General features: G+C 41.9%; 1 protein-coding gene across 7 annotated transcripts in view; it reads left to right on the forward strand.

Moving 5' to 3' along the window:
• Window positions 1–18,349, forward strand: part of ST3GAL3 (ST3 beta-galactoside alpha-2,3-sialyltransferase 3) — a 176,749-nt gene that overhangs the window by 114,164 nt on the left and 44,236 nt on the right. For all 7 annotated transcript variants that reach the window (XM_071564552.1, XM_071564556.1, XM_071564550.1 and 4 more), the window contains 3 exons: window positions 4,265–4,328; window positions 11,991–12,086; window positions 16,358–16,544. In XM_071564552.1, the coding sequence (XP_071420653.1) occupies window positions 4,265–4,328; window positions 11,991–12,086; window positions 16,358–16,544 (347 nt within the window). The remainder of the gene's footprint in view (window positions 1–4,264; window positions 4,329–11,990; window positions 12,087–16,357; window positions 16,545–18,349) is intronic.

Consider the following 18,349-nt stretch of genomic DNA (forward strand, 5'->3'; position numbering starts at 1 on the left):
CTGGTGTGAACTTTTGGAGCTAACACAAATAAAAAGTCAGCTGCCAGTGAGCTGCCCCTCTCAGGACAGCTTACTTCAGTAGCCCTAAGGATGATGACAGTGCCACTGACATTTAAACATTAGTATTTGACTTTAGACTGGAAGAAGGATATAGTATTGAGCCTCAAGACCTGTTTGGAGGGGGATACATCTGAGTGAACGAATTCTGTTAGACCTGAGCTGGTTGTATGCCTAGGAAGCTGGAGGTGAGTATACACATACCTGTTGCTTGTAGTAGAAAAGATGTTTTCCTCTGTAGTACTCTGAACATGTACTCAAGCCCCTCCTTGCCTCTCCTTGGTGCACAAGTATACAAGGCAGAGCACACCCACCATGTCTGTTCTCACTTAGTGAGCAAGGGTGACGTTGTGCCTGGGTTCACATTGTGTCTGCATCCATGCCCTGGTTTCTTCACAACTTCAATAAATTACCTGAAAAAAGAATTCAAAACAAATTGTTTGCATAGTTGTTGCCCTAATAAGACAGTCCTTGTTATAAGTATGGGTTCATTTTAAAGCAAGGGATCTATGCAGATGGTGCCTTTAAAAAAAGGAGAAGAAAATCAGTGGATGAATGGGGAAAAGCTGATAGTTATGTGCTCCCATGAAACACTGATACTGGGTTGCTCTGTTCTTTGTTCTTTGCTGTGTTCAGTGGAATTATGTCCCAATCCCAGACTCACTTTCTCTCCCTTAAGAATATACCTACCCCAGAGAAACTTGCTGCCCAGGGTGCCAGCTGTTCCCACTGCTGTCCCACGCCAGCAGAGGGGCTGTGGGGCCGAGGTGCAGCACACCAAGTCTGCTGCTGATCAGATTTGCTACTAAATTAGGTAAGGGCTCAGTCTGCATTGTGTAGAAGTTTAGCATGAATGTGTACAACAATGAAACTAGTTTGGTACCCTTTCTGCCACTATTCTGTAGAAGAGGGGTTTTTGAATCTGTCCAGAAGCAACTACATGAAGATGTATCAATTATTGCCTGGGTTGTGAGGTTACTGACCATGGTGTGCATACACTGCTGCAGGCTGTGGCTCAGGTCTAGAAGACTTGGCCTTTCTTCTATCCTTGCAAAATTTCTTTCAATGCTTACAAATCTATATTCAGCCAGTGGCTGTGCACAAATCCTGTTACTTGAACCAGGATGGAATTTTTCTTTGTAGCATGTGTTACATGGTCTTGCACCTGTTATTATCAGTACTTAGGTGTATAAAGCAGACTGCTCATCACCCCATCACTTACTCACCCTGGAGAAAGCCTGTCTCATCAATTAACTTTACATAATGCTTTCCTGGTGCCCAATTTTCTTTACTCATAGTCTAGATGAACACTGCTTTGTGTCCTGCAGGTTGCTGTCTGTGATAGCAGTCTTTACAGTGGTGATTTCAAGTGACCTTCCTTTTGGCCCAGCTGTAGTAAAAGATCCTGCTGGTGGTTCCTTATTGTTCCTTATTCCTTCATGATCTTGTGCAAGGTTGCAGATCAGCCACAGCAGCATCTGCTGATCCTTGAAACCTTTCCCAAAGAAGATACAGAAGTTCCTTCTGGAGGAGGTCTCATCTTTCCATCCTGATATCAGAGACAAGGTGCCAAGTACAAGTGCCCACTTCAGCAGCAATGCAGTGAACATTTTTTAATGAAGTTCCAGCTCAGTCAGAACGTTGTAGTGTCTCTGCCCTGCCCAGACATTGGCTTCTCCTGTTAGTGCTTACAGCTCCTGCTCCTGGTTTCCAGTGAGGGGGCTAGACTAGATAAACTTGGTGCCACCTTCATTTCTTCTGTGAGTGTACTCTTGGCAGTGAGGTACTTTGTCTTTTATTAATCTTCATTTATCAGCTTTGAATGATAACACTGTGATTTGTGCAACTTCCAAACCTTTCAGATGCTATGTGTTGTTGGACTGTGGGAGCTGCTGAGGAGATATTTCCTGTTTGGCCATTCATAATCTGCACTGAATGTTCTGTATTTTTTGTTTTGTTTGTGTGTTCTCTCTGGGTGAGGGGAATGGGGAGCATTTGCATTCCAAATACTGCCACATCCACTCCTGAAGTCAATGTATTTCATTCCTGAGCATTCGCTATGAAGGCATTACTAATTAGCTTGCAATGTGAGTAAACCCGAATTCTTTGAGTGCATTACTCAACTGTATTATTTTAATGTGCTTTTTAAAATAGTCTGTCAGATGGTCTCCAAGTAGTGCAGGGTGTAACTTGTGGGTGGTAGAGCAAACCTGGCATAACAAAGGCTTGGTAGATGGGAGGTTGCAGCCCTTGACATGCAATCCTTTGATCTCTTTTCCGAGTGTGGTAAAATGATGACAGTAACACATACTGGCCAGTAAAAGTCAATGTATGAGGCAGGCCAAGGAGAGGACTGTGGCATGGTGCCTTTAGGGGTCACAGCAACCTACTGCTGTTACACAAGATTTAAGGAAGTAGCATTCCTGTTGGACGGGGAGCCTGCTGTCTGTGCATCAAAAGAAATTCTTCACATGAAGGAAGAGTAAGCAACACCACTATTTTGTTATCGAAATAAGTTGCTCTTGCCCTTATAAATTACTTCTTCTCTTACTCCACTGCAATATACGATCTTCTGAAAGTAATCACACTTCCCCGCTTGTAATGGTTGGCAGAGGCTGTCAGTCAAAAACTTGGCAAATTCCAAAATAACTGTCAGAGTTTTCTGTTTATCACCTTTGTTTGTCTGCCTTGTGTGTCTCAACAGCTTGTCAGGTTCAAAGCTGTTTGGCCCAAGAGGCTCAAGCTGGTGTGTTGGTCCCACACATTCCTCCTGTAGTTTCTGTGGAGGGATATGCAGTAAGTAAGAGCAGAACTCTATGAAAGGGTGTCCCCAAACTGTGCTGATTGCGTCTGTCAGGAAAGCTATTTATGTTCAATGTAAAAAAATCACTTGATGTCAGTCTTCTTAATATTCCTGTGTCATTTATAATCTTTTATAAAGAAATGAGACTTATTTATTAATTTTGATTGGTTGTTTCCTAACAACTTTTAAACTAATTGACTGATGCGTTTAAGGGAAGGATATGATAGATATTTACAATTTCCCAAGCAAAGTGCAAGGCAACTAATTCTTCACAATCTTCTCCCATATAAATGACACTCAGAGAAGCCATGTTGGGAAAGGGGAGTGATTGAAACTCCATATGGATCAAGGAGGATTCTCAGGTCATGGAAGAAAAATCACTGGGGTTGTCAGATACAAAGGAGCCATACCTGATATGTGAAATTCTTGGTTTGGGAACAGTTAAACGGTAGAAGAGAATTTTAGGGAAATTGTGTCTGTTTGCTCTGTTTTTATGCTTTCCTTAGGCATCTGCTCAAGACCACAGTTAGAGTCAGGATTTGGAAGCAGATGGACTTTTTGTCGAACCTAGTACAAACATTCTGAAGTTACTGATGTATTTGTAAATCCAGACTAGAGAGAGCTTTGCTGCTTCTTGGCCCTGGATGGGTCATGGTGAAGGAGTTTGGACCTTTATGGGGAAGAAAGATTGAAAAATTAGGGACAAATGACAAAATCCAGAGGGAAGCAGACTCAGAAATTTCCATATCTGCTAGTATTATTTATGTGTAATCATTATGCTTGTGCAATTTAATGCATTAAATTTGTGTGTGTCTTTGCCTATGCTTGCATAACTTACACTATCTGGTTGCTGCAGCATTCACTGGGTATCTGTAGGCTGTGGTTCCATGGGCATTTCTTTAAGCAATTATGGTGGTTTAATTGAAGAAAGACCAAGAAACTGAACCTAAACCTAAAGTAACCCAGGAGAATAAAAAGCATCAGTTTTAACCTGGTTCTATTCCTGCATCCAGTTCTTCAGTCAGCTGAATAAAAGTTTGTCTGAAGGCAGTCACTAACAGTGATACTGGCCTTTCCATGTCTGAAGTGTTTGTGAAACTGCCATCATAGGACAGTGGGTATGAAATCACTGCTATAAACTCTACTGCACTTGTTCCCGTCACACTCTCCATACAAGGCAGTTGCACACTCCATCAGAGTTTGGCACATAACATGTCTTCGCAGCCCATGTGTGAAGGTCATTGTCTAGGGAAAATAGGAATATGCAAGTTAAAGTGTTTCTTCCTAATGAGAACCTTATTTCAATTCCTATAAGTAACTGCTTCAGATGCTTTGCATCACTTTGTTTTTAATTTTCATTAGAAGTGAGAACTTGTTCCTGATGTCTTCTTCCTTTCTCCCCAGATAATCTGATCAAAGCCATCCTGTCAGCAACCAAAGATTACCGTCTAACTCCAGCTCTTGACAGGTAAGATGAGACCTTTTAGAATAGAAGGAGCAGAAGTGATTCTTTTCCATATGTCCTAAATAAATTTTGGTAGACATTCTTGCCAGATATTGTTGCCAGTAATTTTGACTGTGTTTTGTACGTAGATCATGAGCTGGAAACTGAGTCCTCCTTCCAGTAAATCTGTAAGTGCTGGAGACCTCTGTTAAGTTAAACAGAAGTTGCAAAAAACATTTACCTCTTGACTATTTCCTAATCTTTTCTTTCTTATGTTGTTACAAGACATTCTCTTGCCCCTTTTTCAAGTAAGTAAATAGCAGGTTTTCAATAAACACATTTTTCTTTTCCAGCCTTTCTGACAAAGCAACAGGATCACAAGAAACTCTTAGAGGAAAAAAAGGGACTGGCTTATTTCAACAATGTTTTTCACTAATACCTCACTCATAAAGCAGGAATGTGTGGTTGTGTTGGCCAAGGCTGCCACAATCAACAGGACAGAATTCTCCTGGGCCTGTGGTACTTGAATTGATGCCTTTAGAAGAAGCTCCTTGATTCTTCAGTTCTGTTGTAGAGTTTGCTTCTGAAACTCAGTGGCATGTTTACAATCAGCTTCCCAGTGATAGTCCTTTAGTCTTTCCTGTCCTTGCTTTTCTGTCATTCCTTCCCTTTGGCCTGCAGTTTTGGTTTAGTGCCACCTGCCGCATTAGAGGTTGTTTTTTTCAGAAGCTGTCAGAGGTTTTTAGTGGGACATGAGCTCTTTCTCGAAGTCCTGGTACTACTTCTTTCCAGAGGTTGAACCTGGGCTAGCAAGACAGTTCCTGCTTTCTAAACACAATGTGTTTATTTCCTGGCCCGGATCCCTTTTTGCACACTTTTCCATGACAAAGTTCATAAGCTTTTCTAGTCTTTCTGCAGGTAACCGCATCTCTCATGTTGATTGTCGAGCTTGCCTGCTGTAGTTAGAGTTGGGAGTTAGTCTCTTTGTGAAAGTCTGTTCTTAGTCTTTCACAGTCTATGTGCTAATTTTGGTTTCTTTGAAGTTTGCTGTGCCTCACAGCAGTGCCAGATAGGGTTAGCCTTCAGTCTTTGGATTAATTTGAGAAATTAAGTCCAGAAGGTAAAATCATTTCACAAATGACCTTCTTAGAGATTTTTCACGCAACTGAGTCTCATCCATCTGGAGTTTATCTCAGTTCTGATTGGAGGGTTAAGATTTTAATCTGTTGAAAAATCCACATATAGACTTTTTCAGAAGGTTGCTAATGGGAAATTACTGTTAATGACAGAGGGCAGGTGGAAGATTCCTGCAGTGAAGGTTAATGTAATTGTGACCTTTGCTGCTCATCTGTTTTTTGAGGAGTAGAATGTTTCAGATTTTCTGTAATTTCTCAGAAGGTTGTGAAACATAATCACTCTATCATGAGCTACTCACTTTGGTTTTATGTTCTTTATGATGGGTTTGGTGCAGAGATAGGAAAGACCTGACATTCAAGCCTCATTAAATGTATGCAAAGTCCCTGAGATAACAAATATGAATGAGAGCTAGGGAACAAGCTAGACATGTATTTTTGTGGTATTGCAATAACAAGACCTGGTAGTGTGTAAACACACATATCTTGGGGAAGTGCTGTTTTTTTAGGAATTGTGATAAACGCAAATCAGTGCATGTTGGTTGTGTAGTACATACGTCTGACAGTCAAATACCTCCCAAAGCCCTACTAAGTGAGCAGGTCTTAATAAAGATAAACGAGCAGGTGGATAGCGTTGCAACAGAGAGGTTATTAGGAGAGAGAGCTTGGGGTACTGTAGTGTTAAGGCTGCCACAGTGCTGCTCTGGGAAACCTGCTTGGTGAATAGGGCATGGATGAAGTCTTAGATATGGTTCCAGAAATGTTCTTCATTGTGATTGTCAATGAATTCCAGTGCTGGCTTGCAATGGGTATCTGCCATTTTGGATACCAGAAGAGCTGATGGAGCAGAGGGATGAAGAAAAGTTAGCTACTTCCTCATCTTGTCTTGAGCTGAAAGCAAAGCCCAAGATTTCCTCGCCATAACAGCTCCAGTGTGCTGGGAGCAGAGCCTTGAGGGTTGGCTCACTACCTTACTGCTCGCTGGTCAAGGAGAAGGTCCAGACCTCTTGCCTTTGCTTGCCACCTTGAAGCAACTGGAGAGGGCCTGACTTAAGGGACCTTGAAAGGTCCCTTCCAATGCAAACCATTCTTGGTTCTATGATTAAGGGTTGAAAAAGTGCCTTATTGTGGAAAAGTTGGGTAAGAGACTCAGCTCAAGTCTATAAGATACAAGGGATCAGACTTGGAACATCTTGTGGATCTTTCTACTTGTAGGCTTTCAGAACTCTAGTGGGCCGATTCTAGAAGCAGGAAAAAGGCTCCAGGTTCACCATCTCTTCAAGATGGAATTACACCAACATTTTCTCTGTTGGCAAAGCCAGTCTAAGAATCCATATTTTCTACTGCCCTTCTTCTGGTGCACTGTTGTTTGAAAAGGGACTTTAAAGTGGGTCAGCAGAATGATTCCAGTTTATGACGTTTTCTCTGAACCCAGGATATTCTAGTGACCTCATTTCCATAGCTCCCCTTCCACTGAAGAATTGTGTGGGCACACAGCTGAAATGGCAGCAGGTGAGGCAGAGGACTGGGGTGGGTGGGGAAGGTGAGCACTGCCCAGCCCATTGAAACAAATATTCATGTAACTGTACACTTGAAGGCAGCTTTCCCAGGGGAAGGGTGGGAGGGACAGGAAAGGTGAGGTCAGAGCAGTGCGTGAGAGCATAGGAAGGAAAGAGAGGATTAGAGTTGTGTGGTGGAGGATCTACATCAAGCCTTTGTTTTTTCCCCTACCCAAGCTTTTCCATTCCTGTTTTCCTTCTCGAAGTTGGTCCTTGAGGTGTTATGTTCACTTGCCTCTCATAAGCTCTGGAAATTAATTTATTGGTTTGATTATCCCTGTGACAAAGGGCATCCTGATGCACCTTTCCTGACACAGTGTACTGACATGGTGCTGAAATGAGGCAAACATGATCCTTCTGGGTGTACATACACCTTTCATCATCCCACAGCAGCTTTGCCAACTCACTTCAACTAATCCCTCCATTGTGTTATAACTAGCAACAGCTGGAGGGCATGTGAACAAAGGCTACGGTTCACCCCTGTAACACAGTGTAAATGGTGCCCTGCTTTCTTAGCTTTCTTCATGACTCCTTACTCTGGCACCTTTGTGTTGAACAGGAACCTGCTTCTGCTTCAGGGCAGGGGGTAGGTAAAGCTGAAGCGGTGTTTGGAAGGGTAGTTACAACTCAACTCTGAGCTTTTCTGGAACAGATGGGAGATACCGGGGACTTTCTCTAGAATCCCTGACCTCTTCCTTCACAGCTGCCACGTGTTTCGCCCTAGCACAGACATTGGTGGGCCTCATCTTTGACACTTCATAGTTCTCTTGACCACCATTGACTTTTCCAGGCCCATTTATTTTGGTTACATTTTCACTGCTTGCTTTAGTGGCTCATCCAGTGGCCTGTCCCTCATTTTGTAAATGGAGTAGGGCTTGGTTCCTGGTTCCATGGCCCTTCTGCTGGCTGGACTTCAATGGATTTGGGGGTTAAATCTCTGTGGTGATAACATGTAAGTTTCCTATGGAAAAACATAAATACAGAAGCCTCACTGACCTTTTTGTATTGCCTCCAGGAGTTAATGAAGGAAAACTGAGAGTCTGAGCTGGTAACCAACACAATCTTTACTAATTCAGTATATAAACTGAGCAAGTAAGGAAGGAGTTTGATAGAGCAGGAAAGACATGTATGGCCCTCTAGTTCAGGTTGATAGCACCCATTTAAGTAGAAGCAGCCAGTTCAAACCAGAATATGCCAAGCCTTCCTAAGCACCAGTTACCCTAAAGATGTATTTTTTAATTATTCTGTTATATCTTTCCTCAAAGCCTTTAGTTCCAAAGTTGCGTAAAGGAAAGCTTTGTGGGTTTTGTCCCTGACAAATCCCTGAAGTGCTTTGGTAAGAGAGGAAGTAGGAATTGCTACAATGCAAACATGTGTTTACAGTGCTATATTGTTCAAGAAAATCTGTATGAATCCTGCTTTTGGTGTAGATGAACTCAACCTTTGAGTATCTGTGTCAGGAGTCCATACATCTGGCTGCAGCTCCCAGCTTAGGGCTTTAGGGAAAGTTCATGTTGTGGAAAATCCATGACCCTCCTTCATACCACCCTGGTAGCAAACTGGAACCTGGGCTGTGTCCGATGTGTTCAGTCCCTCAGCTCTTCTGGAAAAGAAACAGAGCTTTGATGTATTATGTAAACAAACATAAAAGTGTTTGCACACTTCTTTGTGGAGAAACAATTGAGATGTAACTGATGCTGCTTGCACAGTGTATTTCTTCCGCCAGAAATTTGGCTGGAGCCAGCAGTGACTTGTGTACCATGCTCAGGCACCATCAGTGGGCAGAGTACATTGAAAGAAATTTAAGCTACTAGAAGATCAAAGATTAGACCCTAGGGTCAGAAAGATATTAATGAAAAATATTATCTGCAGACTTAACAAAAAAGGAGAACGCATTTAAATATGTCAGGACTAGGAGGGTATGAGAGTGGCTCAGGCGTGAAGCTGGGCAAAGGTGATTAACCTATCAGTTATGATGAGTAAAGGCAGAACCATTCAGTTAAGTGTTTGTTTCATTTTTTGCAGGGAAGATAGAATGATATTGTCCCATTTTATACCAACAGTGAAATACTCTGTGTATTTTTAATTAGTAACTGTGAGGGTATTAAATGACAATTATATGTCTTTCAAAGTCAGTAAGCACCGAAGAGTGTTTAAAGAGTTAAATTAAGAATTCTTCTTGATTTACTGTTTGCTTTTTAACCCTTCTTGGAATGTTTGATTGAACAGCAACTGTTGTGCCATTCTTGGAGAAATATGGGATAAAGAGATGGCTACAAGTTGATTAGCTTGGTTTTATAGGAAAAATCCTGGAAAGTAAGGTCTGGGACAGAACTAGAATGACAGCTTAACTGATGTGAGTTACTTTGGGTTTGTGGAAATGAAATCCTGCCATGTAGAGGATGTATTTTTTAGGTGAAGTAGAAGCTTGAACAATAAAGATAACCCCTTAGAGATAGACATTAGTTATTGGTCTCAGTCCATTTATTCTGATTCTACACTACACTGTTGTAGATATATCCTTTTTAGGAATGGGATATGTTGCATAGATTTAAAAAGTTACTATCAGAGTTGAGAATTAATCTTTTAGTGACACTTCTAGTGTAATCCTGCTGGCAGGTGCTTTCAGGGGCTAAAACCAATCTGGAATAAATGTAAAATTACACTAGAAGAATTTTACAGAACCAAAGACTGGGAAAATAAGGAGTAGGATGGTCAGGTCAGTCTTGACCTTTTTGTTGGACCATTCTCTGAACAATTCTTCCCTGAAGCCAAGTCAAAAATCAGGCATCAGAGGGGTGACAACACAGATCATGTTTACAAGATGAAGATTATATTCTGCAAACTAAGGACTATGAAAAGAGGATTGGAATGATGTGTGTAAAATCTCTGTGTAAAAGGGACTCTGCTTTGAGCAGCATTAGCTCCACATGGAGGTTTTTCAGAATCAGTACTTTGGGGATCTGGGGAGAAGTTGAAAATTGTTCAGAGAGGTACTTCAAGTGTGATGAGCTCGCTGCAGTTTGTATGGTCAATAGAAGCCTAAAAATGAATGGGCTTTGATCAGTCTGTGAGTACTGTGTGGGAACAGGGCCATGAAGAGAGGCTGCTGGAACAGATTTGGCTGGTGAAACTGGTTCTTCTGTCTTGTGTGTGGCAGCTCATGCTCACCAATCTGACCCACAAGAGGCAAATGTTTATACACATGCAGATGTGGAAGAGACTACTGACAGTAGATGGTGCTTTAATTTAGCAGAAAAGCAAAGAATGTGATTAAGCGGTTTGAGGCTGGAACAAGCAGATCTGTATTCAAAATTAGTAAGAGCTACCATCCTAAGTGGGAAAATGGTAGAGGGGAGAGTTCGTACCTTGCAGCCTTTGAATTTTGGCATAGTCTTCTTTAAAAGAGAGAATTAAGAAAAATCATGACTGAGAGACAACTGAGTAGAGAAATTACAGTATTTCACCCAGCAGTCTGTTGTTCAGGAGGTCAAACTTTCCTATCATAATCATCAAAAGAGTATATTTCCATCTGAGATGTCACTTGGCCAGAACTGAACTATGCTTTTTTTCACTTCTGCAGCACCTTTTCCTTAAAGGTTTTGGTAAAGCTGTAACCACTTTTGTCACTTGTTTGGGTGTACTTTAGGTTGACTTTTTCCTTTCCCTCTTTGTCACAATATATTGCCTGAACCAGATCTTGCATCTGCTTTCCCCTTGTTGCCAGAACTGTATTTTTTTTGCTGTGCCATCATCTATGAAATTCTTTCTCTGTTGGGGTTTGATTATTACAAACATCCATGCTCTTTCAGCCTTAGGAACACTGGGCTATTATGTCCATGTGCTTGAGAAACTTTTTTCTTTTGGAAAGGCTCAGATACGTAGAGAAACTTTCTCTGGGCAGGGGAAGGTGTTCCGAGCATTTCTGGGTGCAGTTAATTCTGCACGTGTCTCCAGCTAATGGCTGTCAGCAGAGTGACTCTCAGTAGTTTATCTGAGTCTTTAAGTGCACTCCAGCCCTGGTTTGCAAAGAAGGGCCCCATGTAAGTAGAGCTTTCCTTGCTCTGACTCTTTAGACTTACCACAGAGTGGACAGCTTAGAAGAGACCAGTTGACTGTGGCTGGGCCTGGGAAGGCTGCCTAGCCCAGAGATCTGCTCCAAACAACTGATTGCCTTGAACCCTTTCCGAAAAAGGCTCTGCAGACACGTATTCCTTCAGTGAACTACCAGAGGTGGAGGCACATTGCCAGAAGAGCCAGCTGCATTTGGGATTAGATGGCTGGAAAGAAGTCCTTTCTGTGTCTTCAAAACAAAATCACTTTTTAACATCTGCTGCAGACTTCTCGTGACTCGAGGTTCCACCAGAAACTGTTCTCTTCCTTCTCTTTCCTTTTTCTTCTCACTGAAGGTTATTTCACTTTCCTTTCCTAATCTATTATGTCTCCATGTATGTTTTCTACTGGACAGGACTGGGGTGGGGAGGTGTCTTTTTTCTTTCCATTCAGTGTTTTTTTTTGTCTCTTCAAGTCTCATGATAACAGCAGCAATTTTGCTCTCACCAAGGTGAGCACACCCCAGATAACCTGGCAAGATCTGCCTGCACTCATGAAGTTGCTTGGAGAAAAGACTTCCTCACTAAGCCTTTGGTTTATTGTTATTTCAGTGCTGAATGAATGATGAGAAGGTTTAAGTAAACAGATGGGCTTGATTCTAGTCCATCATACTGCGGGTGTGGGGGGAGAGGAGCTGCTTGTCCTGACAGCTCATCTCATTAGGCCACACGTGGTGTGAGGTGTTGAAAGCAGTTTATCACGTGTAATGCCTGGGCATGATGAGGTGAGCTGGGGATCAAGTGTATCTCTGTCCCCCCTTAATTCTTAATATTTACAAAGGTTTCCTGTAGTTCTCAGATGTGTGCAAACTAAATATATGTGGCTTGGTGCGCTTGAAGTTACATTACAAAAATCACCTCTTGCCTCTGTTTCTTCCACAGTCTCAGCTGCCGGCGATGTATTATTGTGGGAAATGGTGGAGTACTTGCAAATAAGTCGTTGGGGTTAAAAATTGATGACTATGATGTTGTTGTCAGGTGAGTCTTTGGCATTATAGTTTTTTTGTCATGTATTCAGTTTCTGTATCGGTTCATATGCTATGCAGGCAAACTTTAAGCTTAAATTATATGGAGGGGAAGAAAAGACAAGGGCATATAAATGTTTGTTATAAATGATGATCACATCAAAGAGTAAAGGCACTCCTCAAGCATTCCATTTTCCACAGTGGTTTGCAAATGTGGTCTCTCATATGATCCCATTTGAACCTTCTCTTCATAGCTCCTTTCTAAAAGCTGCTGCTTTTGTGATGCCCTTAGGTGGTGAAGCAGTAACTCACACTGTTGGATCTGCTCCCAGATATATCCCTCTAGGTAGCTCAGGGAGGTATTACTGGTCATACGTGTGTTGCATTCCCCAGGAACTAAACTTCACAGGATGGGAAGGACTAAGAATGGTGCAGCATAGGATGTTGAGGGCAGGAAGCCTCTATGAGTGAGGGCCCAGTAGTGATTGCAGGCACCCTAGAAACTGGGAATACTTTGCCTCTATTCACCGTGGAGGATAATATGGAATAAGGGAGCAGAAGCAGAGTGGTGTGGGAGTGGGAAGGACCACAGGCAAAGTTAGGACTTCTTGCTTTTGCTGAGGACCTGGATCATCGCCATCTCAGAATGCTTGAAAAACGTGCTGATATGTGAAATCACAGGTCTAGTCATAACTCTTAGTAATAAATCTGTCAAGTCAGGGAGGCGTTCTGGGTGACTGGAGATTAACAAACATAATACCTGTACTAATGGAGACTGAGAGAGAGAGTGTGTGTAGGAGGGAGGGGTGGATGTGCTCTAGGGAGCTACAGACCCATTAGTCTGACTTGAAAAAAAAATGCAGAGCTTTCCAGCAGCTTTTGAATCATGAGTAACAAAATATTACAATGGGTAAATAGGAAAAGTTGGATAAAATGCAGTGTAAGTTTATAAAAACTGGTTTAACATAGTTGAAGTTGGTATTTTTTCTCTTAGTAAGATAACAGATTTCATATTAAAGGAAATGTGCCTGATATCATCTCTGTGAATTTCAGTCAACTGTGAGACGTGGTGGCAAATAGCAAATTCTTAACTAAGGTGGAAGAAAGAAAGGGATTAGTAAAAGAATTTAAGACAGGTATCATTTAGCATGCCTTGCGTTCTCTCCCGTGTGCCAGTAAGTGGGCACTTGAGGAAAGAACTGAACATACAGAGTAACAAATGCCCTCTAACTCTGGACAAAAAGACCAAGAAGATCCCTTTCAGTCTTTTGCTCCTGTGAATCATTCCTGATTCTCCACCAGTGTGCTGGGCACAGGGATGTCTGTTCAGAACAGGACAAAATTTTTACAGCCCTTTTCCTAGTTCATCCCACTACCAGTTGTTAGCAATGAGCTCTTACTACTCATTGTAGTCTGGTGACCTATAGTTATTTGAACCAGATTAAAATGCAGTTACAGCTTTTTCTTGGGTTCAGAATGTTCAAAATGCAGCAAAAGAATGGTTTCAATCCATCTGCACTAAGCCACACACTAAGATTTACATCAGAAAGTTCACTATATAATTTCTAAATGAAAAGTTCAACTTTTTCTCTCCACATCAGTAAATCTTAGTCAGTTTGCAGGCTGGAAGGATAAGAGGCCAGCTGAGCACCTGTGCAGTTTGGGGGATGGATAAAGGAGAGACAAGTCAACAGTAAAGGTTAAATGAAGCCAGGTGCTTGGATGTGTATCCAACTGCTTGCTTTGCTACTGTGGAAGCTGGGGAGTCCCCTGTATTATAGCATCCTTTTTATGGGTTGCAAAACTCCTTTGAAGGATCGTATTTGGGACCCAAGAAGTGAATTTTAAAGGGAAAATGTGGTACATTGGTGGACAAAGGAGTGATCCAGAAGTATGTGTATTCTTTTGATGCCTATGTGAGGATTACTAATTGCAGCAATAAATTTTGTTCTCGTGGTGAACATAGTCTGATCAGTTTTGTCAGTTCTAAAACAGCTTGGAATGAGTTAGTTAGTCTTTTTCTTTGACTAGATATTACCAGATTTCAGTGCAGACGTTGTTCCCAGCTGACACACTGTTTACCTGGCAGGAATTCTTGCAGCAGTCAGTCGTCACTGCTCTGAAATGCCTCCTTGCAGACAGGGCAAAAACAAGTGCGTATCGGAAATTCCTGATTAGAATAAGATAAAGATTCACTTGATGATGATACTTCAGTGATAGGGCCTTCATGGTGCCAAGATTAGGAGTCAGTGTCCCTAAGCTCCCTGTGTCATCAGCAGACAGAGACGGAAAAACACTCTGAAACTTCTTACATGAGAAAACTGCCCATCTGTGGACAGTACGAGGAGGCCTCTCATCCTAACTGAGGTTTTGCACAGCTTAACTGTGTTTACAACAACCAGTGTGTCTTTCCTGAGGAGGAGTTCGAGCTGTGTGATATGCACTTTCATGAGCACAGGCTGTGGCTGCCAGAACTTCTCCTACTCCATTGCCCACACTGCCCTCAGGGCACTGCCCCTGGCGCTGACAGTGCTGGCTCTTTGCAGGACTCCATCACCGGGACTTCGTCAACAACCCACACTCCAGCCCTTTGCTGGAGACCTGAGTTCATTTTACTTGGGGAAATGGTTTGTTTTGTTTCCTGTCTAGATACAAAGGAGGAATCCCAAAAGTTTTGGGAGCACTAACAAGGTAAGCAGCAAAATAGCAAACCGACCAGCTGGGGATGGGGAGAACCCTGCCAAAGAGCTACACATTGGATTTGAAATGACTGCAGACACCTTCTTCTCGACTTCAAGAAAATAGATAAAAATTTCTATAACTAGCTTTCTTTGCACAGTACGTTGTAATATTTATCTCTGTTATCTTTACTTTTTGTAAGGTCATCTACCCCAAAGAGACACAAAGCTTAAAAGTTGAAATAATGCCCACAGAAAAAGTGAGTGATCTGTGAACGCACTGTCAGCAACCAAAGAAAAGCAGGGGATCAGGCTGGCTGGGAGCACTGTAACTGCAGGTAGTCAGGTCTAGTTACCTCAAAGGCAGGACACAAATAAGCATTTATAAACCATGGAAAAAGACTTCATCTGCTGTATAAGTTGTGGTGGTGCTGATTCTTCAGTTGTTTTCCCTTCAATATTTTGTTCCTAATGATAAAGTAAGTGTTTTTACTACAAATACATAGGACTTTATTCCTCTAAAATTCGAATATAATTTCAGATTTTACACAGAGATTTTCTTCTACTAAAATTTGCAGTCCATAAGCACTTTCCAGTATATTGAACTACACCAAGTCAATAATGCTGCAATAATTCAAGCAGGCGATGCTGTTCCGTCAGAGGCTGCTGTTTGATGTCAGCAAGATTTGTATTTCAAGTTACTTGAAGTTCCCTCAGCTTTGGGTTTCTAGTTTTGAATAGAAGTTTTGAATACTGTCATGGAAGTCATCATTGCTGTTTCTGCCAGAGCAGTTTTTTCAAGGGGAAAAAACTTTGGTCCTGAGAAATGTTTTAACAAAAGCACAGCTAAATACAGGGCACTCCATTAGAAATCAGTGTGCCCAAGAGCAAAGCTGTGTCTGCTTGTGTGTTTTCAGAGTGGGATGCACTTCCACAGCAGAAACTCCTCGGAGTCAATGGAACTGCAGTGGTGCTGAGCCTTGCCCCAGCTGTGCAGCCCAACCTCCTCCTTTGTGCTGCCATTGCAGGGCAGCTTACCCTCCAGATGGACCATTTTGGGGAATTAAACTCAAGAGATTATGCCTTTGGGGGGTTTTGAGAGTTATTTCCCTAGACAGCCTCACTGCAGGTAAGATGAGCAATGTAAGCTCTGGGCTGAGGTTGAAAGCATGAGACCAGATTCAGCTCTTTTCAACTGATGTGGAGCTGCATCATCTCTTTCAACACAGTCTTTCAGAATCCAAGTAGCACATCACAGGAGCAGTGGGAGGTTCAAATATTAATGCTTAATTTGTAACTCTAAATTTACAAGGACAATATTTTTCAGTTTCCTTTTCCAAAGCTTCCAATTCAATTTAAATCACAGAGTGGATATGCAGAAATGGTTTGTATTATATTCAATTATATCATTTAAATAGCTTATGATTAAACTGTGTCACAGTTGGTGTAAACCTTCATAAATGTTTGTGATGAAGAAGCGGAGGAGGTAACATTTGCTGTTCTAACAGCTGCTACAGAGAACTCTTGCCGAGCAGTGATTGCTGTGTCATCAACACACGAGTGTAAGTGGGAATCCATGACAGTGTCTTCTCTGGTTGTCCTGCAGGCTGAACTCGGCTCCAGTGAAGGGCTTTGAAAAAGATGTAGGTGGCAAGACAACACTACGGATCACATATCCTGAAGGTGCAATCCAGAAAATGGAGCAGTATGAGAAGGATTCCCTGTTTGTTCTGGCAGGATTCAAGTGGCAGGATTTCAAGTGGCTGAAATACATTGTTTACAAGGAGAAAGTGGTAAGAGCACTGTCAGCTGACACTGTAAAAGTCACCTAATTAGTAATGGTGGGCAGGCATGATATCACCCTCATATTTACCACATTTTGGTCTGAGGAGAATTGCCCTGTCTGTCCTGCTGCATTTAAGTGAAGACTTCTTATACCTCCATGGACTTCAGCTTTTATTAAATATGTTTTACAGAGACATCTCTCTGTAACCTGACCTTGCATCACAGATGAGGCTTTCTATTCAAGATTGTGTTAGTGTGTACTATGAACAATGAATTTGATTTTTATTTATTTTAAAGAGTACTTAAAAGGACCAGATTTTGCGTGGATTTTATGGACTGTTAGGATTTAAGAGCAGAGGAAGGAGAAGTGCAATGGCAAGGGGAAGAAGTGGGAGTTTAGGGACAAAGGTGTAATGACACAGGAGGAGAGGAGGAGACAACAGCAGCACCACTTGTTGAAAAGGCTACAAGCAGACTTAATGGGACTTCCTGAATTATACAAGCCATTACATTTTGCTCAGTTACTGAGATTCATGAATTGTGTCTGGTTAAAGTGTTGACCAGAACAAAAGTATCAAGTCTAACTTAAAACACTGAAGTGATGAATATACTGCTTTTCCCATGTAAATATTTTGCCCTTGTCAGTTGCATTAGTGCCCTTCTGAAGTACCATGGACCTGTTAATAGTCTGGGTTGTTCTCTCTAATTTACCCATCCGAAATGGAATCAGGTTGTGATCAATGACTTCTCATTCAGTGGATGGTTTGTCTTTATCTGTTGTCCTGATATTCAGAATAAATGCCCTCTGTTTGGGTATGGTTCTTTTTCTACAAATTTTGTGTATTTGTTTTCAAATGTTGCTTAATGACTTTTCAGCAAATAACAAGACAAATGGATTAGCATTCAGGGATTGGCATATTATATCATGTGTTTAGAGACAGAGGGAGGAGGTTGGCAGCTCACCACATATATCCACCTGATGCTTGCAGTCAAGTGGTCATCACTAGATTCCAGTGTGATATCCTCTACTCTTAGAAAGATGCAGGAAATTGTGTGCTAAAACATGCTAAGTGAGTGGGAGAGTGATTGCAGTTATTTCTATTGTGAGTGCTTCAGTGCCCAGAGAGCAAAAGGAGCTTGAGCTTCCTGCATTGCATTACTTCAGTGCTCTTGTGATTGGCTCCTTATCCTTCATTTCTTCAGAATAAACACTCCGATTTTTTCAGTTCTTTTAGGTGATGTTTTCCAGATCTCTTAATTCCTATTACTCTTTTGAATGCCTGCAGTTAATTCATCTGCCCAAAAACACACAGACTACAGCAAAAAGAGAGGATCAAACAGCTGCTTCACTAGCCTCACAGTTCTCTTTTTTTATACATTTGCTGTTTGGATGGCCTTTTCCACAATCGTATGGAACTGTCGGTGAGTGTCGAGTTCCTTGAGACTCCAGGGCTCAGGAGGTATTGAAGAGCAGCCACCTCCCCAGCTCCACACTCTGTGCTTGTGCCATTGGCTCCTCCTGTCAGAGAGCAGCACTGTGCACTTGTCCCTACCAATTCTTTCCTCCAGAACACTTCTCCAGTTTGCCAAGGTTCTTTGGCAGAGCTTCCCAGCATACCTGCCATTCTTTCCAGATTCATGTCCTCTGCAATTTAATAAACATACTTTTTACTCCATCATCCAGGATGATGATGAAAACACTAAATAAAGCTTGTTCCTAAGCAGATCCCAAAGTAATAACATCCTTCCATTTCTACAGTGAGCCCACTGAGAACTCCTCCTCCATAGTTTTTGGCCACTTCTGAACTTGTAT

Source organism: Pithys albifrons, chromosome 10, assembly GCF_047495875.1.
Source record: "Pithys albifrons albifrons isolate INPA30051 chromosome 10, PitAlb_v1, whole genome shotgun sequence".
Taxonomy (NCBI): Eukaryota; Metazoa; Chordata; class Aves; order Passeriformes; family Thamnophilidae; genus Pithys; species Pithys albifrons.